The sequence below is a fragment of the Pongo pygmaeus genome, chromosome 4 (assembly GCF_028885625.2).
Source record: "Pongo pygmaeus isolate AG05252 chromosome 4, NHGRI_mPonPyg2-v2.0_pri, whole genome shotgun sequence".
Lineage (NCBI taxonomy): Eukaryota > Metazoa > Chordata > Mammalia > Primates > Hominidae > Pongo > Pongo pygmaeus.
The window spans coordinates 58,901,321-58,927,318 of NC_072377.2; the positions used below are offsets into that span (position 1 = coordinate 58,901,321).

Here is a 25,998-nt window from a genome sequence, read left to right on the forward strand (position 1 = left end):
CTTTAGGAAGACTAATCTTGGTGAAGGGTGGATTGGAGTCAAGGAGGCAGAAAGATTAGTTAGGATGGGGTTATGGGAAGAATGAAAAAGAGCTTAAACTGGTGGTGACAGCCTAGAAAAGAACTACAAAATACAGGAAAGGAAGGAGAATGAGAAGGGTAGAAACTGAATGGCTGGAAGAATAGTGGCTTCTTCCAGTGGATGAATGTTGTTACTATTGGATACAGTGGACATAAGTTGTTACTATTTGATTTCTATATGTATGTATTCATAAATGAGGATAATAATAAAGGCTATACCATCTTTGCAGGAAACAGAGCTCTGGTCTCCTGGCTTCTGTCTTGTTTCTTATTCTCAACTAAGCCAATGTGCCTGTCAACACTTATCAGATTACTGCATCATATTTATGTTGATACTTCTGTTCTCAGTATATATACTTTAACTATCAACTGGAAAATCGTGTGTGCTTTGAAAAGGAGGAACCAATATAAAATTATGATGTTATTAGTACCAATATAGCCAGCCATATGAAGCTCTTTTGCTTACAAAGTGTAGGGGTGGGTTATGATAAGAATATATATAATTATAGGAATCTCAGAATAGCAACCATGGTCTGTGACCAGAAGATTGGCAGCAGTAATTAGTGGGTCTTCCCATCAGTGAGAGGTACTCCCCATTTATTCTCTTCTTTCTGTATCTCATATCTTTCCCCATCCACATTACCTTTTGAATCCTCCTTTCTATATTTTTTACTTCCACATTTCTAAGCAATGTTTCATAGAATGCTATATTCACCTCTGAGAGATTCACAATAAACATTTGTAGCAAACAGTGTTCCACCTTGTTATAAGAATAAAAGTGGGGTGGGCACAGTGGCTCACACCTGTAATCCCAGCACTTTGGGAGGCTGAGGCAGGTAGATCACTTGAGGTCAGGAGTTCGAGACCAGCCTGGCCAACATAGTGAAACCCCGTATCTACTAAAAATACACAAATTAGCCAGGTGTGGTGGTGCATACCTCTAATCCCAGCTACTTGGGAGGCTGAGGCACGAGAATTGCTTGAACCTGGGAGGCAGAGGTTGCAGTGAGCCCAGATCACGCCACTGTACTCCAGCCTGGGCGACAGAGTGAGAGTCCATCTCAAAAAAAAAAGAATAAAAGTGACGTTTCTTGAAGTTGGATTTCCTAAAGAGCCTATGTAGATTTGTAAACATTAACACTGTCGTACATTGAAGAATTCAACTGGATGTCAGATCTTAGAGCTTTATTTTTTTATGCTTTAAAAGAATATTGTTAATGATGGAAGGTTTGTCAAGAGTGGGCAATCTTCAAAAAGGAGACTCAGAAGAAGTTAATTTGAAAAAAAACAAGAATGTGTATTGTTGCATTTTCTTGGGTAATGGTAGGACTAGCAATTTTACACATCAGTAATCTTGATAGTAAATCTTAATTTCCATTTAAGAATCCCCCTGGGTTTTTAAATTCATCTCAAATTGTTTTTTTAGAGTTGAATAAAATTATTAAAGACTAACAATGCCTTTGCAATTATGAATTTTATTATTTGACAATACATATTAGAAAATCTCCCAAATTTAACACAGAAAAAGGTATTCCAACCAACAGTTTTAAAGAGATTATTACAAATAAAATAGTCCATCAATATGTACTTATTTGATTTTATAATAGCTGTTTATTTTAAATATTGATTTTGTTTCTCAGCTAAAGCTTAATGTTAAATCTTGGAAAAAAAATTGTTTCTTACAGGGCCGATCCCTTATCCAACATGGTTCTAACCTTCCGTACTAAAGAAGATGCAGTTTCCTTTGCAGAAAAAAATGGTATGTTTGGTCTGTTTTTGACAAAGTCAAGATGATGATTTTATGTTCTTAACCTTAATTAAAACCAATTAGGAATACAGAATTTGAGTTCGAATCCAGTGGTTTCATTGTATCTAATCCAGTGGTTTCAGACTTTAACTACATCAGAACACCCACCTCCAGAAAAAAAAGAAAAACCTAAATTGGAATGCTCATACAACATGTAAAAGACAGACTGCTCTAATTTGAAGTACCGACAGGGAATGAAACTACTTAACACCTACCTTGTGTATGAATTCCTCTGTAAAATTACTAACATTTTGTTAAACTTCAATTGAACATATATGGCAGCCTATTCTGGTTTTGACACCTCTGTTTACCGTTAAGTTCTTTGAGCCAAAACATAATGCCAAAATCTAGTCTATTAATCTATTTAATAACTCAGTTATTTGAAAATATTGTCTTATTGCCTGTAAAATTTCCCTTCAGTCTAAATGCCCATATTTGCTACTTTTCTAGATATAGTGGGCCTAATACCAAGCCTAATCTCAACTGTATAATAATATTAATGTGGCCTAAGAGTATATTTGCTTTTGGGGCAGCCACCTAACATCATTGGGTTATGTTGATCTTGCTATCAACAAAAATGCAAAATGTCTTCCTTTTTCCTTATTTTCTGCTGTTAAGCCAACATAGCATAATGAAAGGAAGTTTTGTAGTCAGACTAATATGGATTCTAATCTTGGTTATGCCACTTTGAAGCTATATGATTTTGGATTAATTTCATAATGGACTTAATGTTTCTCAGTTGAAATAAGGGTACCTACCTCATGAAGTGGGTGATAGCTGATACATAATAGATATTCTACTTGATAACTATTAGTTCTGACCTTCACCTCCCTCCAGCCAGTATTTCTCCTGTTTGTCTTCCTTAGATTCAAATGCACTGCTAAACATTTGTACCTGATGTATCCTGTTATTCTAGTTTCTCAAATTGAATTTGTCTGTTTAAGTGCATTGTTACTGTAAGGCAGTATATAAAAATAAGAGATTAGTGTTGTCTAACATTATCTGAAATACAAATGTGAAAGCACTATAAAGGTTATAATCTAACATATTTGCTTTTCTTTTTCACTTAGTATTGTATAGCTTATGATTAAAATTCTGAAGTCAACCTATCTGCCTTTGAATCTGTATGTCACTACCTGTATGACTTTATACTTCTGTTTCCTCATATGTGTAATGAGAATTACTGTGAGGATTAAATGAGTTAATAAAAGTGTTTAGACTAGGGTCTGACAAATACTATATGATAGTATATAAGTACATCCTATTCTGTTATTAACAGACGTTTTTTATTTAAGTTTTAGGGTACATGTGCACAACATGCAGGTTTGTTACATATGTATACATGTGCCATGTTGGTGTGCTGCACCGATTAACTCTTCATTTAACATTAGGTATATCTCCTAATGCTGTCCTTTCCCCCACCCCACAACAGGCCCCGGTGTGTGATGTTCCCCTTCCTGTGTCCATGTGTTCTCATAGTTCAATTCCCACCTATGAGTGAGAACATGTGGTGTTTGGTTTTTTTGTCCTTCTGATAGTTTGCTGAGAATGATGGTTTCCAGCTTCATCCATGTCCCTACAAAGGACATGAACGCATCATTTTTTATGGCTGCATAGTATTCCATGGTGTATATGTGCCACATTTTCTTAATCCAGTCTATCATTGTTGGACATTTGGGTTGATTCCAAGTCTTTGCTATTGTGAATAGTGCTGCAATAAACATATGTGTGCATGTGTCTTTACAGCAGCATGTTTTATAATCCTTTGGGTGTATACCCAGTAATAGGATTGCTAGGTCAAATGGTATTTCTGGTTCTAGATGCCTGAGGAATTGCCACACTGACTTCCACAATGGTTGAACTAGTTTACAGTCCCACCAACAGTGTAAAAGTGTTCCTATTTCTCCACATCTTCTCCAGCACCTGTTGTTTCCTGACTTTTTAATGATTGCCATTCTAACTGGTGTGAGATGGTATCTCATTGTGGTTTTGATTTCCATTTCTCTGATGGCCAGTGATGATGAGCATTTTTTCATGTGTCTTTTGGCTGCATAAATGTCTTCTTTTGAGAAGTGTCTGTTCATATCCTTCGCCCACTTGTCAATGGGGTTCTTTGTTTTTTTCTTGTAAATTTGTTTGATTTCATTGTAGATTCTGGATATTAGCCCTTTGTCAGATGACTAGATTGCAAAAATTTTCTCCCATTCTGTAGGTTGCCTGTTCACTCTGATGGTAGTTTATTTTGCTGTGCAGAAGCTCTTGAGTTTAATTAGATCCCATTTGTCAATTTTGGCTTTTGTTGCCATTGCTTTTGGTGTTTTAGAGATGAAGTCCTTGCCCATGCCTATGTTCTGAATGGTATTGCCTAGGTTTTCTTCTAGGGTTTTTATGGTTTTAGGTCTAACATTTAAGTCTTTAATCTATCTTGAATTTTTGTATAAGGTGTGAGGAAGGGATCCAGTTTCAGCTTTCTACATATGGCTAGCCAGTTTTCCCAGCATCATTTATTAAATAGGGAATCATTTCCCCATTTCTTGTTTTTGTCAGGTTTGTCAAAGATCAGATACTTGTAGATATGTGGCATTATTTCTGAGGGCTCTGTTCTGTTCCATTGGTCTATATCTCTGTTTTGGTACCAGTGCCATGCTATTTTGGTTACTGTAGCCTTGTAGTGTAGTTTGAAGTTGGGTAGCTTGATGCCTCCAGCTTTGTTCTTTTTGCTTAGGATTGAGTTGGTAATGCAGGCTCTTTTTTGGTTCCATATGAACTTTAAAGTAGTTTTTTCCAATTCTGTGAAGAAAGTCATTGGTAGCTTGATGGGGATGGCATTGAATCTATAAATTACCTTGGGCAGTATGGCCATTTTCACAATATTGATTCTTCCTACCCATGAGCATGGAATGTTCTTCCATTTGTTTGTATCCACTTTTATTTCATTGAGCAGTGGTTTATAGTTCTCCTTGAAGAGGTCCTTCATGAAGTCCCTTGTAAGTTGGATTCCTAGGTATTTTATTCTCTTTGAAGCAATTGTGAATGGGAGTTCACTCATGATTTGGCTATGTTTGTCTGTTACTGGTGTATGAGAAGCTTGTGATTTTTGCACATTGATTTTATATCCTGAGACTTTGCTGAAGTTGCCTATCAGCTTAAGGAGATTTTGGGCTGAGACGACAGGGTTTTCTAGATATACAATCATGTCATCTGCAAACAGGGACAATTTGACTTCCTATTTGAATACCCTTTGCTTCCTTCTCCTGCCTGATTGCCCTGGCCAGAACTGCCAACACTGTGTTGAATAGGAGTGGTGAGAGAGGGCATCCCTGTCTTGTGCCAGTTTTCAAAGGGAATGCTTCCAGTTTTTGCCCATTCAGTATGATATTGGCTGTGGGTTTGTCATAGATAGCTCTTATTATTTTGAGATATGTCTCATGAATACCTAATTTATTGAGAGTTTTTAGCATGAAGTGTTGTTGAATTTTGTCAAAGGCCTTTTCTGCATCTATTGAGATAATCATGTGGTTTTTGTTGTTGGTTCTGTTTATATGCTGGATTACGTTTATTGATTTGTGTATGTTGAACCAGCCTTGCATCCCAGGGATGAAGCCCACTTGATCATGGTGGATAAGCTTTTTGATGTGCTGCTGGATTCGGTTTGCCAGTATTTTATTGAGGATTTTTGCATCGATGTTCATCAGGGATATTGGTCTAAAATTCTCTCTTTTTTGTTGTGTCTCTGCCAGGCTTTGGTATCAGGATGATGCTGGCCTCATAAAATTAGTTAGGGAGGATTCCCTCTTTCTCTATTGATTGGAATAGTTTCAGAAGGAATGGTACCAGCTCCTCCTTGTACCTCCGTTAGAATTCGGCTGTGAATCCATCTGGTCCTGGACATTTTTTGGTTGGTAAGCTATTAATTGTCACCTCAATTTCAGAGCCTGTTATTGGTCTATTCAGAGATTCAGCTTCTTCCTGGTTTAGTCTTGGGAGGGTGTATGTGTCCAGGAATTTATCAATTTCTTCTAGATTTTCTAATTTATTTGCATAGAGATGTTTATAGTATTCTTGGATGGTAACTAAGATCAGTTCTGCCCTGATCTTAGTTATTTCTTGCCTTCTGCTAGCTTTTTGAATGTGTTTCCTCTTGCTTCTGTAGTTCTTTTAATTGTGATGTTAGGGTGTCAGTTTTAGATCTTTCCTGCTTTCTCTTGTGGGGCGTTTACTGCTATAAATTTCCCTCTACACACTGCTTTGAATGTGTCCCAGAGATTCCGGTACATTGTGTCTTTGTTCTCATTGGTTGCAAAGAACATCTTTATTTCTGCCTTCATTTCGTTATGTACCCAGTAGTCATTCAGGAGCAGGTTTTTCAGTTTCCATGTAGTTGAGCGGTTTTGAGTGAGTTTCTTAATCCTGAGTTCTAGTTTGATTGCACTGTGGTCTGAGAGAGAGTTTGTTATAATTTCTGATCTTTTACATTTGCTGAGGAGAGCTTTACTTCCAACTATGTGGTCAATTTTGGAACAGGTGTGGTGTGGTGCTGAAAAAAATGTATATTCTGTTGATTTGGGGTGGAGAGTTCTGTAGACGTCTATTAGGTCCGCTTGGTACAGAGCTGGGTTCTATTCCTGGGTATCCGTGTTAACTTTCTGTCTCGTTGATCTGTCTCATGTTGACAGTGGGGTGTTAAAGTCTCCCATTATTATTGTGTGGGAGTCTAAGTCTCTTTGTAGGTCACTCAGGACTTGCTTTATGAATCTGGGTGCTCTTGTATTGGGTGCATATATATTTAGGATAGTTAGCTCTTCTTGTTGAATTGATCCCTTTACCGTTATGTAATGGCCTTCTTTGTCTCTTTTGATCTTTGTTGGTTTAAAGTCTGTTTTATCAGAGACTAGGATTGCAACCCCTGCCTTTTTTTGTTTTCCATTTGCTTGGTAGATCTTCCTCCATCCCTTTATTTTGAGTCTATGTGTGTCTGTGTACGTGAGATGGGTTTCCTGAATACAGCACACTGATGGGTCTTGACTCTTTATCCAGTTTGCCAGTCTGTGTCTTTTAATTGGAGCATTTAGCCCATTTACATTTAAGGTTAATATTGTTACGTGTGAATTTGATCCTGTCATTATGATGTTAGCTGGTTATTTTGCTCGTTAGTTGATGCAGTTTCTTCCTAGCCTCGATGGTCTTTACAATTTATCATGTTTTTGCAGTGGCTGGTAGCGGTTGTTCCTTTCCATGTGTAGTGCCTCTTTCAGGAGCTCTTTTAGGGCAGGCCTGGTGGTGACAAAATCTCTCAGCATTTTCTTGTCTGTAAAGTATTTTATTTCTCCTTCACTTATGAAGCTTAGTTTGGCTGGATATGAAATTCTGGGTTGAAAATTCTTTTCTTTAAGAGTGTTGAATATTGGCCCCCACTCTCTTCTGGCTTGTAGAGTTTTTGCCAAGAGATCAGCTGTTAGTCTGATGGGCTTCCCTTTGTGGGTAACCCAACCTTTCTCTCTTGCTGCCCTTAACATTTTTTCCTTCATTTCAACTTTGGTGAATCTGACAATTATGTGTCTTGGAGTTGCTCTTCTTGAGGAGTATCTTTATGGCATTCTCTGTATTTGCTGCATTTGAATATTGGCCTGCCTTGCTAGATTGGGGAAGTTTTCCTGGATAATATCCTGCAGAGTGTTTTCCAACTTTCTTCCATTCTCCCTATCACTTTCAGGTACACCAATGAGACGTAGATTTGGTCTTTTCACATAGTCCCATATTCTTGGAGGCTTTGTTCGTTTCTTTTTATTCCTTTTTCTCTAAACTTCTCTTCTTGGTTCATTTCATTCATTTGATCTTGCCTCACTGATACCCTTTCTTCCAGTTGATCAAATCGGCTGCTGAGGCTTGTGCATTTGTCACGTAGTTCTCGTTCCGTGGTTTTCAGCTCCATCAGGTCCTTTAAGGACTTCTCTGCATTGGTTATTCTAGTTAGCCATTTGTCTAATTTTTTTTCAAGGTTTTCAACTTCTTTGCCATGGGTTCGAACTTCCTCCTTTAGCTCGGAGTAGTTTGATCGTCTGAAGCCTTCTTCTCTCAACTCGTCAAAGTCATTCACTGTCCAGCTTTGTTCCATTGTTGGTGCAGAGCTGTGTTCCTTTGGAGGAGGAGAGGTGCTCTGATTTTTAGTTTCCAGTTTTTCTGCTCTGTTTTTTCCCCATCTTTGTGGTTTTATCTACCTTTGGTCTTTGATGATGGTGACATACAGATGGGGTTTTGGTGTGGATGTCCTTTCTGTTTGTTAGTTTTCCTTCTAACAGTCAGGACCCTCAGATGCAGGTCTGTTGGAGTTTACTGGAGGTCCCCTCTAGACCCTTTTTGCCTGGGTATCAGCAGTGGAGGCTGCAGAACAGCGAATATTGGCAAACAGCAAATGTTGCTGCCTGATCGTTCCTCTGGAAGCTTTGTCTCAGAGGAGTACCTGTCTGTGTGGGGTGTCAGTCTGCCCCTACTGGGGGGTGCCTCCCAGTTAGGCTACTCAGGGGTCAGGGACCCACTTGAGGAGGCAGTCTGTGCGTTCTCAGATCTCCAGCTGTGTGCTGGGAGAACCACTACTCTTCAAAGCTGTCACACAGGGACATTTAAGTCTGCAGAGGTTTCTGCTGCCTTTTGTTTGGCTATGCCCTGCCCCCAGAGGTGGACTCTACAGAGGCAGGCAGGCCTTCTTGAGCTGCGCTGGACTCCACCCAGTTTGAGCTTCCTGGCCGCTTTGTTTACCTACTCAAACCTTGGCAATGGTGGGTGCCCCTCCCCCAGCCTCGCTGCCGCCTTGCAGTTTGATCTCAGACTCCTGTGCTAGCAATGAGCGAGGCTCCATGGGCGTAGGACCTTCCGAGCCAGGCACAGGATATAATCTCCTGGTGTGCCGTTTGCTAAGACCATTGGAAAAGCATGGTATTAGGGTGGGAGTGACCTAATTAGGTGCCATCTGTCACCCCTTTCTTTGACTAGGAAAGGGAATTCCCTGACCCCTTGCACTTCCCGGGTGAGGCGATGCCTCGCCCTGCTTCGGTTCACGATCGGTGTGCTGCACCCACTGTCCTGCACCCACTGTCTGACACTCCCCAGTGAGACGAACCCAGTACCTCAGTTGGAAATGTAGAAATCACCCGTCTTCTGCATCGCTTATGCTGGGAGCTGTAGACTGGAGCGGTTCCTATTCGGCCATCTTGGCTCCACCTTAACTCTTAATAGACCTTTAAAAACTTTTTTAAAAAAGGTTCTTAAGTGCAATTCCTTACTTATACTTTCTTGGCAAGTTCCAAATTTCTTAATTACATAACTGTTCTCAAAAGTGGTCTTTTAAAATATTATTTTGACTTAAAATAACATTAGTCTCTTTGTAAACTGTAACATAATTATGAAAAACAGTTCCATTAATTTTTTCATCTTTTCAGCCTATCATATTTCATGTCTGACACTTTGAAAATTATTCATTTGAAGTCTGTCACGTGAGTTTAATAACAGGAAATCTAATTAAAGTTTTAAATCCCTGGTTAGTCTAAGTGGTCACAAGGACTGCATAACTGCAGTTGCCATGTGAATTGCCAGTGTGAGCTCACCACTGTTCCTATTGAAATCAAGTGCATTTCTCATCTGACTTCTACCTCCCCAGGAAAGAAAATTGAGGAATACTATCAAAGTCTATAGAAAGTGTAACTTTAAAAAGCCTAGTGGTTAGTGACATAAAGTTGTAGGCTAACAGTGAATCAGGAATTTTAACCTTTAAGATAGCAGAACTATGTCATGTCTTGGTCACTGCTATGTGCCTGGCACCTAGCACAAAACCTGATATATAATGGACACTCAGTATCTGGTGGAATAAATGACTTTCTAAAATATATTTCTCTGGCTGGGCACAGTGGCTCATGCCTGTAATCCCAGCGCTTTGGGAGGTTGAGGTGGGTGGATCACTTGAGGTCAGGAGTTGGAGACCAGCCTGGCCAACAGCAAAACCCTGGTTCTACTAAAAATACACAAATTAGCTGGATGTGGTGGTGCGCGCCTGTAGTCCCGGCTACTCAAGAGGCTGAGACGGGAGAATTGCTTGAACTCACAAGGTGGAGGTTGCAGTGAGCTGAGATCATACCACTACACTCCAGCCTGGGTGACAGGGTGAGACTCAGTCTCAAAAAATAATTAATAAATAAATAAATAGAAAGAAGCATATTTCTTTACTCAAGAATTTGAAACCATTCTCATCTCCTGGGAAAGTCCTCAATGATTATTCCACTCTTGATTTCGCTATAGTACTTATGATCTGCCTTATTTATTTAACATGTAGCATTCTATGTCCTTAAATAGATAAATCCTGTTTCTTCAGCTACAGTGGAAGCAAGATCTAAATAAACAAACACCATTGAAGCATTACAGAAGTGGAGGTGGGGAGGCCGGGCGCGGTGGCTCATGCCTGTAATCCCAGCACTTTGGGAGGCTGAGGTGGGCAGATCACCTGAGGTCGTGAGTTTGAGATCAGCCTGACCAACATGGAGAACCCCCGTCTCTACTAAAAATACAAAATTAGCCGGGCATGGTGGCACATGCCTGTAATCCCAGCTACTCAGGAGGCTGAGGCGGGAGAATTGCTTGAACCCGGGAAGCAGAGGTTGCAGTGAGCTGAGATCGTGCCTTTGCACTCCAGCCTGGGCAACAAGAGCAAAAACTCCGTCTCAAAAAAAAAAAAAAAAAAGGTGGAGGTGGGGGATCTTTTCCAAATTCCACAGCATCCCCTTCCTTCTGACTTGCCCCTCTTGGGTAGGTAAATAGTAGTGAAGGACATACAAATGGATCCTCCCTATCCCCACAGCTAAAATCATTTGTTGTCAGCTAGTGCTATTGAAGGTTGAGTGAACCAATGTTCTCATAAGAAGTTAAGGCATTTAAAAAAAAAAAAAACGGTTCGGATGCACTAATATGTGAAGACTACTGGATTAAGAGGCTGGTAACTAAAATTCTCATTCCACAGTGGTCTGCGTCACAGGAGAACTTGAACAAGTCATGCTTCACTACACTTAGCCTTTTAGAAGCATATTTCTTCATCTTTGAAATGAGAAGTTGGATTGGGTAATGTCCAAAAACTATAGACTTAAGGATGTTAAAGCCCATGGGCTAGTTCGTCTTTATTTCTTTGCTATCTAGCCCAATGCCTTACTCATATGCTGTATAGGGGAAAATGAGTTTTTGTTAATACAGCTGATTCTGTGTTAATAGTAAAATATGACAAAGGTTATATGTTTATGGGCATTAATGCTTGCCTTTCAATAGTATCTAGAAATAGGAAGTTAGGGTAAAACTGCCACATACCTACACAAAAGATGATTTATGTATCACTTATCAAATTGTACTTTATATTAATGCAGCCTAAAAGTATATTAGCTTTTGACAGTTATTTGATTTGTATATCAATTATCAAATAAAATTTGATATCAATTGTATTTGATATACAGTTGATTATTTGTATATCAATTCAGGGACTATTCTGAAGATAAAAGGCTACCTGTTATCTCCTTAGTTTTTTCATTTCCCTTTTAAATGTCAAATAAAAAGAGAAGTCATGAGCATGGTTTCCCTTGACATTAAAGATTGTAGAAAATCAATACATCAAGGGGAGTAAGGTTTTCAAATTCAGTTGCTTTGTGGAAAACTTTTTTTTTTTGCGGGGGGTGGAGGGGTGGAGACAGAGTCTCACTCTGTCACCCAGGCTGGAGTGCAGTGGCATGATCTCGGCTCACTGCAACCTCCACCTCCCAGGTTCAAGCAATTCTCGTGCCTCAGCTTCCTGGACTACAGGCATGCACCACCATGCCCAGCTAATTTTTTTTTTTTTTTTTTTAAGTAGAGACAGGGTTTTACCATGTTGGCCAGGCTGGCCTCGAACTCCTGACCTCAGGTGATCCACCTGCCTTGGCCTCCCAAAGTGCTGCAATTACAGGCGTGAGCCACTGCACCCAGCCTTACAAAACATATTTGATGCCCTCTAATTATATTTGGAGACTCGGGTAATAAGTATTGTCACCATAGAAAGTAACATAAACACTAAATCATGAGCTAGGCACTATGCTAAGTGCTTTTCATTCTCATTTAGTAACTCTGTGAAGCAGGAACAGTTACCTCCATTTAATTGTTCAAGGCAACTGAGGTTTAGAGACATTATGTCACATTAAGTAACAGGGACACATACAAGGAGGTGAACAAGTTTTATTTGAACAGTCATGTTTATTCATTTATATATGGTCTATGACTGCTTTTCGGCTACAGTGGTAGAAAAGTAGTTGTAATAGAGACTATATGGCCCCAGAGCCTAAAAATAATTACTACTTGGCCCTTTACAGAAAATTTTAGGTGACTAAAATTTTAGTCTAGTCTAAACTGTTACGTATACTGCCTCAATACTATGACATTTATATAAGTCCCCAAATACCCTTTATTCAAACATCTTCAAGAGTCTATGTTTAATAGACAAATTCCTCAACTGATAATTCAAAGTTCTTCACAATATAGGCACTAACTTACTACCAAAGCACTAACAAGTTTTGTCTGTGTTCCAACTCTTACTTTCTGCCCTTACATTCCAAACCTACTATACACCTTCCTCCCTCTACAACCTCATTAATACTGTTCTCATTCTTATCCCCGCCTATGAAACTCCAACCTAGTCTTCATTTCATATGCTGTCTCATTTCTTGATCCCTTTTCTTAGTCCCCTCCTTCACTTCCACCTCCCGTCTACTACTGGATGAACTCCTCTTTCTTCCTTTTAACTTTCACAATAATTTGTTCCTTTCTTGCAGCTCTTATAGTATGGTTTTCTCTTTTACCTTTTTTGTACTGCACTCAGTCAGAAGCACGTTGAACACACCCTGTTGTATGTCAGCGCTGTATGGCTAGGCTCTGGGGATAAATAAGGCATAGTTCTTATACTCAAACTGTAATATTTTATCCTGCCTATTGGATTATAAGAATTTACCAGGGAAAACAAGTCTTATTTATCTTTTAATGTGCTCAATAAATATTGGTGAATTTTAACAGCAAATTTAGTAATGTTGTAAATGATTCTCCAGATTATGCTTTAAACTTTTCTTTAAATCACCTTAATTTGGTGACTTGTTATTTTTTTTAGAAGAACTGTTAATCTGTTAATTCCCTGTAATTAGAAACCTGAAGAAAGAAAGCTATAGTAGGATGATTAAAAATTTCTTACATTTTAGTGTGTTTGTAAAATACAACTAATGAATGTTTTCCTGTCAAGTTAATTTGGAGTTTATCCTGAGTTTATTAAGGATTAGCATCCTGAAGTGTATTGAAACAAAATGATTATTTCATAATGTTTGAATTGCTTCCAAGCTGTATGTTATTTATTCTAAACTCTCCTTCTGATAGGATACCAAGACCTAGAGAAGTTAAGAAAACAAGCCCCAGATCAATCACATTGCTCCTGACAGCACCTAACCTTCTAGATTCCAAGTCCAATGGTTTTCCTGGTACTATGATGCTAGTAGATCTTAAAAAATAATAATCTAGGTCTATACTATCCAGTATGGTAGCCACTGGCCACATGTGACTTTAGCTCTTGATATGTGTTTAATTTGAATTTAGATGTGCCGTTAAGTGTAAAATGAACACTGAATTTCAAAGACTTAGTATAAAAAAACAAAGTATCTCAATTTTTATTACATGAAGTGATAATTAATTTTACATATTTCCTTTTATTTAATGTGGCTATTAGAAACATATATGGCTCACATATTTCTACTGAACATCACTGATATATTTAGCAATATACAGGGTATACATTATATATATATATATTCTATGTAAATAGTTCATTAAATAATTCCTATAGTAAATATGAGAAACAGGAAACTCATATCCAACTTGGAAAAGTTCAAATGTAATACTTATTAAGAAATACAGTTCTATTCTTCAGGTACTCTTACCTAGAATGAATTAAGGATATGTAGAAACTCTTATGTTCCTTATAAAATAATAAAGAGCTACTGTAGGTCTCTACAGAGCTACTATAGTGTCCCTATAGTACCTCTATAGTATAGAGATACTATAGTATCTCTTTACTATATAGATACATGGAATAGACTATAGAGTATCTCTAGACTATATATTATTTATACTCTACTATCTATATAGTATCTCTGTATAGAGAGATAATATATATACTCCATATAGTATACTCTAGAGATGCTATAAGTTTCTATAGTATCTTTATAGTAGAGATAATAGGGAGGGTTAATAGTATAGGGATGTACTATATACCTATAGTATCTCTATAAGTACACAAGTTCCCCCATTAATCATCTGTTTTCAGTTCTTAACCAAATAAGGTATTATGCAGACTCATCTTTTTATATAAGAATACTCTCATTTTTGAGATGAAAAGAAGTTCTCTTTCTCCTGCTATTGATAATTTCTGCAGCTGTCCTCTCAGCTTGTATCTTTTTTGCATAGCTCTCTCTTCTTTACCTCACTTCTTATGGAAGGCTGGTGTTCTGAAATTGGGGAGTGGAAAAGAAGAAAAGACTGAATGCTCCCTATGACTTCATTTTCTCCCTTTTCCCACTACCATGTCCCCAAACATACTGACACACAAAGCAAATATAAATACCCCTGATTCTTTTAGCCTTAAACTTAGGGCCTCATCCTAAACATCTTAAGCTCAGCATCTATTCCAAAGGAACTCTTTAATGATAACGTTTCTTTGTAAAGAGACAAAAAGAATATCTGGGGTTTCCTCTGAAATGTAGATGACCCTCACTTCAGTTCTTTGTGGACTAAAAAGACCCACCTTTCTCACCCATGTGGCTTTTGTCTTTCCTTGTGTTATGTAATAAGTGATGGGGTAGAAGGATGGGGGGTGGAGGAAGCTACATCATGGAGAGAGGAGGTGGAAGACAGCTGTGGAAAATTTGGATGGTGGAAGACTAGAATCTACTACCATTTACATGCTAATGAAAACCAGAAATGGCCTTTTTCCCCCGTTTGATCTGATTTGAAACTTTGTGACTTTTCTCTAGTATGTCATTTTACCCCCCGTGTTTTTCTCATTGTTGTTAGCTATAAAAACTCTTTGAAATTCTCAAAATAAAGGAAGGTTTCTTTCAGGAATAGGAGGGCTGAGGACAAGCTGTGAAACTGCATTCTGTTCATAGTGGGTCTATTGGCGTGGAAAACCCGCCTCTGAAGTAATAGAAGGTAGAAGCAGGGAAGGAAACAGGTCTGGCCCCGAGTCCAGGAAAATAAAGAAAGAAATAATTGGAGATGTAGCTTAGTACTTAGAATTATCCCAGAAGTGAACAACATCAGTAAGGTCTGGGCTTCCACCTAACGTAACCTCTTATGAAGGTCTCAACCTCACATCCATATATCTTTTAAAAAAACAAAACAAACAAAAAACTTTCAAAACAAAGGCAAGAATCATGACTTTCATATAGGTATAAAATGCAAGTAAAAATTTAATTTATTTTATTCATATAAGGGAACAAGGCAGATACTACAACCAGTTCAAAGTAAAAGTCAAAACAGCACTAATTCGTGTGAAATAAGTGTAATGAATTGCAAATAGAGACAAAATTGGGTTTTGGTGGGGGAGGTCTATTAAGTAGAATACAGGACAGAAATTACATGTGTATCAATTGTGTACAACCTCAAAAGAGTTGCCAAGTAGCTAAAAGATAAGGAACTGATCTAAAATCTGATAACCTAGAAGGGGAAGGGTGTGCTAGGGACAATGCACAGTTTTCCATTGAAACAAAAATTTTTTTTTCTATTCCTTCTCCATTTTGATTAGGAAATAATCTCAGCAAGAGATTATTTGTGATCACAAAATAACATTCGTATGATATTTAGCCTTATTATTTACATAGGTGTAGCAAGAGTGTTAATTTGTCATATACGCTTTCTTGTTTGCTTTGGTGAAAGTTTTTACAAGGAATCTCTGATTGGACTTTAAGTCTCTTGAGCTAGGAAACCACGCCAAGAACTTGCCACTAGATTTAAAATCTAGTAAAAAGATTCAGTAAGTCTGGAGTATGGCCTAAATATCGGTATATTAATAAAACTCAGATAAGTGACATTGATTTCCAGTTGACATTTACTGGCCTAGAAGATGCAAGATTTAAACTACAGAAGTAAAGATGCAACCAAGTTAATATTTTTAAAAATAACAAATTATGACTGATAAACTATACTGTAATTATTTGCTGGGCAAAGCAGTACAAGGACTCAGGTAAATAGAACACATCTTGAGCAGTGAAGGCATTGACAATTCCCCAGGAACTTACCATATAGCATACAATTTTGGTTAATAACACTTTACCCATGAAATTTAACCTTGGGATGGCTAGGCATCTTTTCTGCATTGACAACTTTTATCATAGTTGACAACTGTTCCCAAGTAGCTTGTTAATAGCATATAAAATAAACCTAATTATTTTTAGCACCTCTCTTTTCACAAAATGAAAGAATATATCTTTGTGATTTTCCAGAGGCCCTCTAGGAAATCTCAAAGATAATTCTAGGTGCAGTGATATCCTGAAAGTTTTATTTTACATTTAGGATTCAGTTGTGAGAAGGGTAAATAGCAAAAGTTGTCTGGAGATGTGAACAGTTAGGATAGATATAGAATCACAGGTACCTAAGAAATGATATGTGGCCACTCATTGCAAAGTCACAGTAAAACTTAAGTATAGAAGGTAATATGATGGTAAAGAACCTTAGCTCTTACCATTCTCTTTCTCGCACAATCAGTCACTTTACTTGAGGACATAACTATTCTCTTTTTCCTTTAATAAACAAAAACACATCTCATAACATTGCATGCAAAGTTTTACCTCTCTGCCACCATTTCTCCTATTCCAGTTTCATTTATGTGTATCTTTTAACCAAAGTGACTGATTCCATAGAGAAACTGGGAGATGGAGAATTGAAAATGGTTACACATCAGCATTTTAGTAGACTAGCAGATCTCATAAATACACATAACTTTCTGTAGCTATATGCATTCCTTATAACTCCAACTTCTCTAGGTGGCAAAAATGAACATGTTCATTAACCAACCCAGAGATACAGCCTCTCTGTAGCATATGAAAATAAGTAGCAAGAGTTTATAAATTTAAAATTTTGCCTAGTAATTATAGTGGAGAAAAGATGTCTTTTCTCACCCATCACATAGGTTTGTCTCCTATAATAAAAGAGTTAAAAATAGAAAAGCACATATTTATTTAATGTAAGTTTTATGTGATACAGGACCCTTTAGAAATGAAAACCCAAAGAAACAGGAATACTTGTGTATTTTATGCTGAATTTGAAGAAAAAGTACATTGTGTGTGGAAATATGACTGGATAAAGAAGGTATGATCCAATAGTAATAAGCTAGAGAGAACTTAGCTAGGCCTGTTTGTTCAGATTCTTCTCGTAAGTCCATCCCTCTGTGATATTCCTTGCCTCTGGGTGATAGGGCACATGAGTGTCTCATGACTTCTTCCACGGGAAGGCCAGAGAATTATTTTATGGTCTACTTCAAGGTACAAGGGTGGGAGGAGGTCAGAGTGGCCTTCCTTCTCTGTTTCTTCAAATGCCAAGGTGCTATTATTTTAGGGTAGCATGTCCTGAACCCTATCATTATCAATGGATTAGTATTCTGTCTTACTTAGAAGAGATCTAGGGTTCACAACTAATTGATCACAACCGGTTACAGATTTCATTATTCCTTTTCCACTCCCACAGCTTGACTCCACTAGCCTTAAAAAATAATTAAAAAAATAAGAGATCTGGATATCTAATAAATATCTATTAATTACCTGACGATCTTGGAAATTAATTTTGACAGTGACATATTACAAAACATAATTATTGTTGAAATAAAATTGTCAATAATGAATTTGGTTAATCGTAAGTTTACATTTTTCATGACTAAACATTAAACAAGTAATTCTGGCTTATTTGATCAGTAAACATGTATAATTAAAAAAATACGCAAGTGGAATAAAAGTCTGTTTATATATTTAACATTGATAAACCAGAGAAAACCTTGCTGTTTTATTAAACCAAAATTATTAGTCTTGTTTGTCAAGATTTACCTACACAATAGGAACTTGAAGTCTCAAAATGTTTGTTAGTTGCTCTAAGAGTACTTTTTAAGTACTCTTAAAAAGTACTTGTAGCTTAAAATAATTTCTAGCACACCGAAAATATTAGAAGTTCCATTGTCTTCTCTGAAAATTTTAAGATTATTCAATTTACATAATCACTTATTTTTCTCTATAAGCTAATCAGAACAGAGTTCTTTTTTTGTTTTTTTTTTTTTTTGAGGCGGAGTCTTGCTCTGTCACCCAGGCTGAAGTGCAGTGGCTGAGATCTCAGCTCACTGCAAGCTCTGCCTCCCGGGTTCATGCCATTCTCCGGCCTCAGCCTCCTGAGGAGCTGGGACTCCAGGCGCCCGCCACCACGCCCAGCTAATTTTTTGTATTTTTAGTAGAGACGGGGTTTCACCTTGTTAGCCAGGATGGTCTGGATTTCCCGACCTCCTGATCCACCCGCCTTGGCTTCCCAAAGTGCTGGGATTACAGGCGTGAGCCACCGTGCCAGGCCCAGAGCTCCTTAAAAAGACTTTATAATCTAATTAATCAGTGCCACCTGAAGGTAGAAAAGCCCTATCTACACGCGCAATAAGGCTTTTCTCTATACAGACATTGATAGACATACAGTCACACAGAGTTTATAACTTCAGTTCTAAACTTTCAGCCATGAATTAATAATACAAAATGATGAAATACCAAAGAGCTGTTCTTTTCTGAGTACAAATTCTTAATTGATTTGAGTCCAAAATAGATTAACAAACTAGGTTCTCCATTTTTTTCTCACCCAATAGAGAACAGACCTCTATAAACCATTAATCCATTTACGGGGATCATCAGATGGTCAGATTGCAAAACCAATTCCCCAGATTAGTAGAGAGCAAAAGACCAGAGTCAGCAGAGTTCTCTTGCTGCTTTGAATTCACCGTTTAGAGCCAAGAAAAGAGGTATGCAGGCTTAAGCATAAGGTACACCATTTCTTTGATGAAGAAGTTTGCCTGTCTTTGGTTGATAAATCTATAGGATGTCTCAAGGGAACCTCCAAAATTGTTAAAAGAAATTTTCCAGAAAAAGATACATTGACTCTAGCGTAGATATACAATAAACATGTATTGAAAGATTTTACTCATCTGATGTAAGGGAGCCAGGCAAATGTTATAACCAGTTCAAAGGACAAGTCAAACAGCACAAATTTATGTAGGGTAAAGAAATGTTGAGATGAGTTGCAAATTGAGACAAAACTGATTTTTCCAGGACTGAGTTGAGAGGGGAGTCAAATCTATGAGAGAAGACAGACTTTATATATCTCTCCATTATAGTTGATTCTCCGTATTCACAGTTATGTTCTTTAAAGTCACTATGAAACACTAAATTAGCAAGAATTCTTATTCCTCAGGATATACATGGTTAGGTTCCTGCAGGCCTCTGGTCACATAGTTTGTCATCTGACCAGTACATAATCTTGTTTTATATGTGTTTTTGTTTAAAGACACCTTATTTAATACAGTTAATTCATCAACATTGAACTCACAGCCAGCAGCACTATAACTCATGCCTAAACAAAGCTTATCTGAAACACATATTGGCACATCACAGCTTTCTTGGAACGCTAGATAACATTTCAGCACAGTGTTTGCGGACCATTTTAAACAGTGAAATTACCAAAAAGCAGCACAGAAATACAAAAAATTGGCACTAAATACAGCACAAAAAGTATGCTCATTTACAGTATGAGAGCTGAAACAAGAAGTCAGAGCATTATCCTGCTTCACCTCATTTAGAAATGTGTGTTACGGGACTCAAATTTTTTGACATTCTCCACGTGTCACAAATGACCACAGAAGCACCATGGGCATTGATTTAGGAGTCGCAAATAAACTTTAGGTGAATTCACGAAAGATTTTTTTTCATACATAGCTTTTTCCTCCCAGTGTTTAATCCTGGATCCTGTCTGTGGCTAGGAAAGTACTGCTAAGGCGCGAGCACGAGAGAGAATTATATATGGTGGCTTAGTGACGTTCCTGATATAGGTTAAATAGGATTCTGAGAATCCCTATGAGTAGCTTGCAAATCTCTGGGAGTGGTTTTTGGCTATTTGTGTAGTTTTTTTCTTCAGAAAAATGTGTTCTAAATTTCTAATGACTGATTTTCAGATGTACTTTTGGAACACAAAAGCTGGAGTAATGGATTACTACCTTGGTTTGTTTTGTGGCAAATGCTGAATAGTTCCAACTACTGCTTTGAAAATAATAGTAATATTACATAGCAAGTATATTATTTGAAAAGATAAAATTTCAAGGGGCCATTGACTGTCACATCAAAGCAGTAATTTGGGGTTTGAGAGGTGGCACAGCTACAGCAGGTGTAGAGTATTACTAATCTTAACAAATATTTCAGGTGCCTCATGTTTTCACCTTATTTGCTTGTTTAAATCACTTTATATAAATTTCATGGAAAGACTTGCTTTGCCAGTGTATCCGAAACTGCTGTTATTTCTCCATAGTATTTTCTATAGAAAATCTAGGATACTTGTACATTATTCTGAACCATTTACCCCCTACTGTACCCCACCACCATATTATATACCTAATTGGTAATTTCAAAGTAAAGAGACTTTTAAAAAAAGCTATTTTTCTTTTCTCCTTCTTAAAATTATATGTTAGGGTTATGCTCTGCTTTCAGCCAGATATAATACGGGTACATAGCCTGGTGAAGAATCTTGAAACCTTCCAAGTACCAGTGTACCTTGCTTTGGCCTCCCAAAGCTTTGCTCTTCTGATCCCATGCTTCAGTTGGAAGTGACTGTCAGTTACATCAGTTTGTGCCAAATTATGTGGTAGTTCTTGTTCTGTGCACAAATGGAGAGTAGGAAAAATCATTTAGCTGTTCACTTCCAAACTCATGTCAGGGTTTGAGATTAGGTTATTAGAGAAGAAAGACCTTTCACAGAACGTCAATCAAGGTTACTTGAGGTAAAACATTTCACAAGCAGTAAAAGAACTGATGGATGTTTGTATTTTTGTATTACTGAACCATAAATGAAATGATTCTGTATAAAAATGAATGGAATTGATCTTATTTTTCTTATATGTGGAATTCATAAGTTAATTGTGGCCTGGTTTTGTTCAGAGGTTGGGGTTTTTTGGCATTTGAAAAGATTATATCATTCATATCATAGGAAATAGAATATTCCACTCACAATGTAGAGATCTACAAAATAAACTGGCATATTTCAGAAAAAGAAATTGGGCATGGGATGTTAAAGATCACATTTTAAGTTTACTACAGCATTTTCCAAAGGTACTTCTCTGATACTGGGGCTTAAAGTTCAAACTATTTTTGTGAAAGCGTTTCAGTGTGTGAAACAGCAAAGGGAGTCAGCTTCTCATCATTTAGGTGCTGGTAGTTGGGTTTGTGGCAAATCTGTGCCATATGGCTACTCTCCTCTAGAAAGTGACGGCAGCACTGGGAGCTTTACCCATCCCTGGGGCAGCTGCCTTGGACTCCATTGCTTTGATCTTCTTCTGTTGCACAGCTGGGAAGAGCAAGGGGCTGGTTTTCAGTACCCTAATAGGACAACATATGGGACCATTATGATTGTAGACTATACCTTCATTTTATATAAGCATTCTTCAGAGAGTGCAAGTATTTTCACTTCCATATTCCCATTCAGAAAAATAAGTTTGGGCTCTTTCTTTAAAAAAAAAAATTATTTTAGGGTTAAAAAAAGACATTCTTATAGAAATTTAAACATTTAATATCTACATTTTATTTCTTGCAAAATACATTCTTTCTTTTTAGCAACAAGTTTCAAATAGGAAGTAGAAAAGATGAGTATAATTCGTCTAACTTACCCATTCTTAAGCACACATGCTTAATGTCCTTTCAAGTGTTGTTATTCTTAGAGTTTTATCTTTTTAGCTCAGCTTCACTGTTTGCTCAAGTAACCTTTATATTCGAGTATAGTGGGAACAGTAAATTTGTTCATCCAGGTACTGTAACATAAACACCTTGGAGGAGGATGCTTGGAAATGTGATCAGATTCTTAACAGTGTCTCAAAAAACAGCAAATTTTTATTATGATGACAGCCCTAATAGTAGAAAAGTTTTCTGAATAATGAATAGAAAATCCAAAGAGAGATGTATGTGGATTCGTACTTTAGTTTTAGTCTCTATTGTGAATTGTCATTGGAATTCCTCATATGCTCCTTTGCGTTTAGAGAAGCACAGTTGCATGTGCAACTTTGGAAACAAAGTTGTTTGCCACAGAAAAACGGGAAGATAATAAATTTTTTGCCCTACACATCCTAACAATCATGAGTGGTCAGTGGTAATTATATAGAGGTGGATCCTATTAGCAAATGCAGGCTGCTTCTCTGTGTATTTTTGTTTGTTTTTCACAGGGTGCTTTGCCCATCCACATTCTAGTCTCTGTCATGATACTTCTATTTATTGTTGTTATCACCATCAACAGCAACTGTAATCTGGCTCACGATTCCCAGGAGCCAGCTCACTCCTTAGTTACCAGGAGAAAACCCAAACCAGTTGTTCTTTTATGTGTATAAAACTTCATTCTTCTCATATTGCAGTGACCCTGACCACATTTTGAAACTCCATAACCAGAATAGATATTAGATCTGTGTCTGAGATCTGATGTAGTACAGAGAATTCTCCCTGGCGGCTGAAAGGGTAATTGAGTGAATGAGAGAGTGATTATCAGGTTTGTGTTTGTGTGTATATTACCATTTCCTAGATATTTGAGTGCTTTCTCATTTCTTCTGCAGTTTCTTTCCTAAAGTCTTTATTGACCTGGAGAGTGTGTGTTGGGAGGTAATAAGAGGAGAGAGAACTTAGGTTTCTTACCTATTACTTGGCAAGAAAAGATTATGGAGGTCTTGGGTTAATTTTCCAGCTATCATTATAACCACATACAGAATCTACACTAGAAACTATTTCCTTCCTCACAATTGTGGGAGAGCACATGGGGAACATAGATTTGTTTTACAGGGATTCTTAAAAGTCTTTTCAACATATTTTTTCAAATAAAAGGAAATGAAATAGATAAAACTTGCAATTGTGGGATATTTTTAAAGAAATGCAGTTTTATTAATAAAGTACTTAGGTGTTAAAGTCCATCTTGGTTAAAAATCCTGGTTTTGCCACTTTATTAGCCCTGTGACCTTAGGCTGTTTATTTTCTTGATATTTTTTCCTTTAAGTTAATGTAAAATTAATATATATATTATAATGCCTTCGTTATAGCCATGCAGCCTATAAACTCTGTACATAAAATTTCAACAAAAATACATTTCAAGCACCTAGCATGGGGACTAGAACATACAACCTAGTACACCAGGAATGCTCTTGTCTCAGGGCCTTTGCAGTTACTGTTCTCTGCCTAATTCTCAGGGAGGGAGGTCTCCCCTGTATACCGCATCTAAAATGTTTTCTCCTAGGTTAGATTATAGCTAGCTATACCCGAAACATCACAAATTCAAATTTAATGGGCTCTAATGTAATGGAAATTTATATAGAGACATGTTGCTACAAAGTTGTGAATCAAATCTGAGGATCAAATAATACTTAACGTTTATTGAGTGCCTGCTATAAACCACAAGAGACAATGTAGCATAATAGGTAAGGCGTGGCCTCCAGAATCTGGCTGTCTGTGTTTAAATCCTGATTCTGCCCCTTCTTGGCTGAGTGACCTTATGCTAGTTACCTAACCTCTCTGAGCCTCAGTTTACTCACCTGTACAAGGGGAATAATATTACTTCATATAAAGGTTTTAGGAAAAGTACCTTTCTCATAGAACTCAATAAATGATTGTTAAGTCAGGGTGCTTTCTAAGCACTTTACATGAATTATCACATCCTTATGAAGTACAAGACATGTACTTTAATCCTCATGACAACCTTATGAAAGACAAACTTTTCTTATGCCCTTTAGTAAATTTTTTGAAATGGAGATAACTACTTGTTAATGTATGTACTTTATAAGTCCAGATTCTCTTAAAGTAAGCTATAGCTTTGTAACTTTAATGGATAAGAAAGTTCTCAAAACATATTTTCTACTCTGTGAAGGTAAGGTTATGTTGAGCAAGTAAATTAATATTTTCTCTCCTGGATTCTGATGTTTCATTTGCTTTCCTGCGTCCCCATTTCCTTATAGTTATTGGACTTTCTTTGGAGATGGAGTTCCAGCAGTTGGGAATGTAATATTCTCTTATGGATAAAGTAGATTAAAAGTTTAAATTAAAATACTCTGTTAAATGTTGTTACTTTCCTTTGTGTACAGTAGCAGTAGTATACTTTGATGAGTTGAGTTTCATAGGCTTAACTTTTGTGGTAAAACTGAATACTAACTAAGGGACTATGGAAATGTAAGCTTTGTGGCAGAAAGTACTATACTTACCAAGATCAAGAAGCTCACCTAGACTATATAATAATCACATTTTGGACATTTTATACATGACTGCATGATACAGCCATGAATTAGATGTTTCAAGATGAGTTATTTGAATAAAGTCCTGAGAGAAGAATAAATTACAGGTGTGGGAAAATGGATTTTATGAAGAAAAGTGAATGTTGTAGGGGTTGCCTAGCTTAGGGAATAAAAGAATGACTTAATTATATTTTTAAGGAGGAGGATGTTGATTTGTTTCCCATGTTTTAGGAGAACTAAAGAATAGGACTTAGTGCAGAAAATGTAGACATACATATACCCAGTTTTCAAAATTACAAAATTCTGAAATGGCTTTGGAAGGAAAATATATAAATACTCAGAAGAGAATAGACAGCTTTGATTAGTGGCCCTTACTTTTTTATGCATAAAAATCTCCTGGAATTGATAAACTGTAGTTTCCTAGGCCCCCACCAGAGATTCTGATCTAGTGGGCCTTTGGTCAGGCCTAACAATTTGCGCTCTTTATCAGGTACTCCCATCTGAGTCCAATTAGTGCAGATAGCCCTTGAAATAAATGTTGAAAATCAATTTTTGAGTTTAATCAGTAGCCTGTCCAAGTCCAGGGGATTGAACCAAGTAACCTGTCATGGTCCACTTCAACTATGTAGTACACACATGCACCCACACACACGTACATATATATACGTTTACATGTTTTTCTATATCCCTTTGGAAGAGTTCCAAACTCTTGTAAAGAAACCAACTTTTAGAAGAATAATGAGATTGGTTATAATGTTCATCGCTCTTCATTGCAACTATTTTAAAGGCCTATGTTAAACCCCATAGAGTAATGGAAATTTTTACGTAATACATAGATATCAGTAATTGAGCAAGGTGAAATTGAATCATAGTTTACATCTTTAACTTGGGATATGGTAAATAATCTGCAGGCAATCTTTTGGACCCTTTTCTCACAGAGGATTGTAAGGGAACAAATAGTAAGTATATCTCAGATGTGTTGACATATACTCTTGATGATAAATGAACATTAAGTTATAAAAGCTAGCCTCTGCTTGCTGTGCTCTTCAGGTATCCTCTTTAATTCTGTTTCTGTGGATTTGTCTTTGTTTTTTCCTCCTAGGATGGAGCTATGACGTTGAAGAGAGGAAGGTTCCAAAACCCAAGTCCAAGTCTTATGGTGCAAACTTTTCTTGGAACAAAAGAACAAGAGTATCCACAAAATAGGTTGTCACTGACTATATCTGTGCTTGACTGTGAATAAAGTCAGCTATGCAGTATTTATAGTCCATGTATAATACATCTCTTAATCTCCTAATAAATTTGACATTTAAACTACAGATACATTTTGTGGTGTCTATTTTAAATGTTTTTTCATGTCTCAAATTGAGCATGTTTCAATCTCCTATATATAGAGAAGATCTGAGGTGATCATACCTCTGGGAAATCTTGGTACTTAGAATCTATTAACAGGAATGCTTGAAATCAGCTGCAACATTGAAGTTTTATATTTGCTTTTTATAGCCATTCTCGTTAATATTGTTTATAAATCACCAGCCAAC

At 37.1% G+C, this 25,998-nt stretch overlaps 1 protein-coding gene across 3 annotated transcripts in view; it reads left to right on the forward strand.

Moving 5' to 3' along the window:
- NDUFS4 (NADH:ubiquinone oxidoreductase subunit S4) overlaps positions 1-25,776 on the forward strand; it is a 122,196-nt gene extending 96,420 nt beyond the window's left edge. For 2 of the 3 annotated variants that reach the window (XM_054489648.2, XM_054489649.2), the window contains 2 exons: positions 1,766-1,839; positions 25,560-25,776. In XM_054489648.2, the coding sequence (XP_054345623.1) occupies positions 1,766-1,839; positions 25,560-25,663 (178 nt within the window). In that variant the 3' untranslated portion in view covers positions 25,664-25,776. The remainder of the gene's footprint in view (positions 1-1,765; positions 1,840-25,559) is intronic. The other variant, XM_054489652.2, reaches the window with a different exon arrangement.
- The last annotated feature ends 222 nt before the right edge of the window (positions 25,777-25,998 follow it).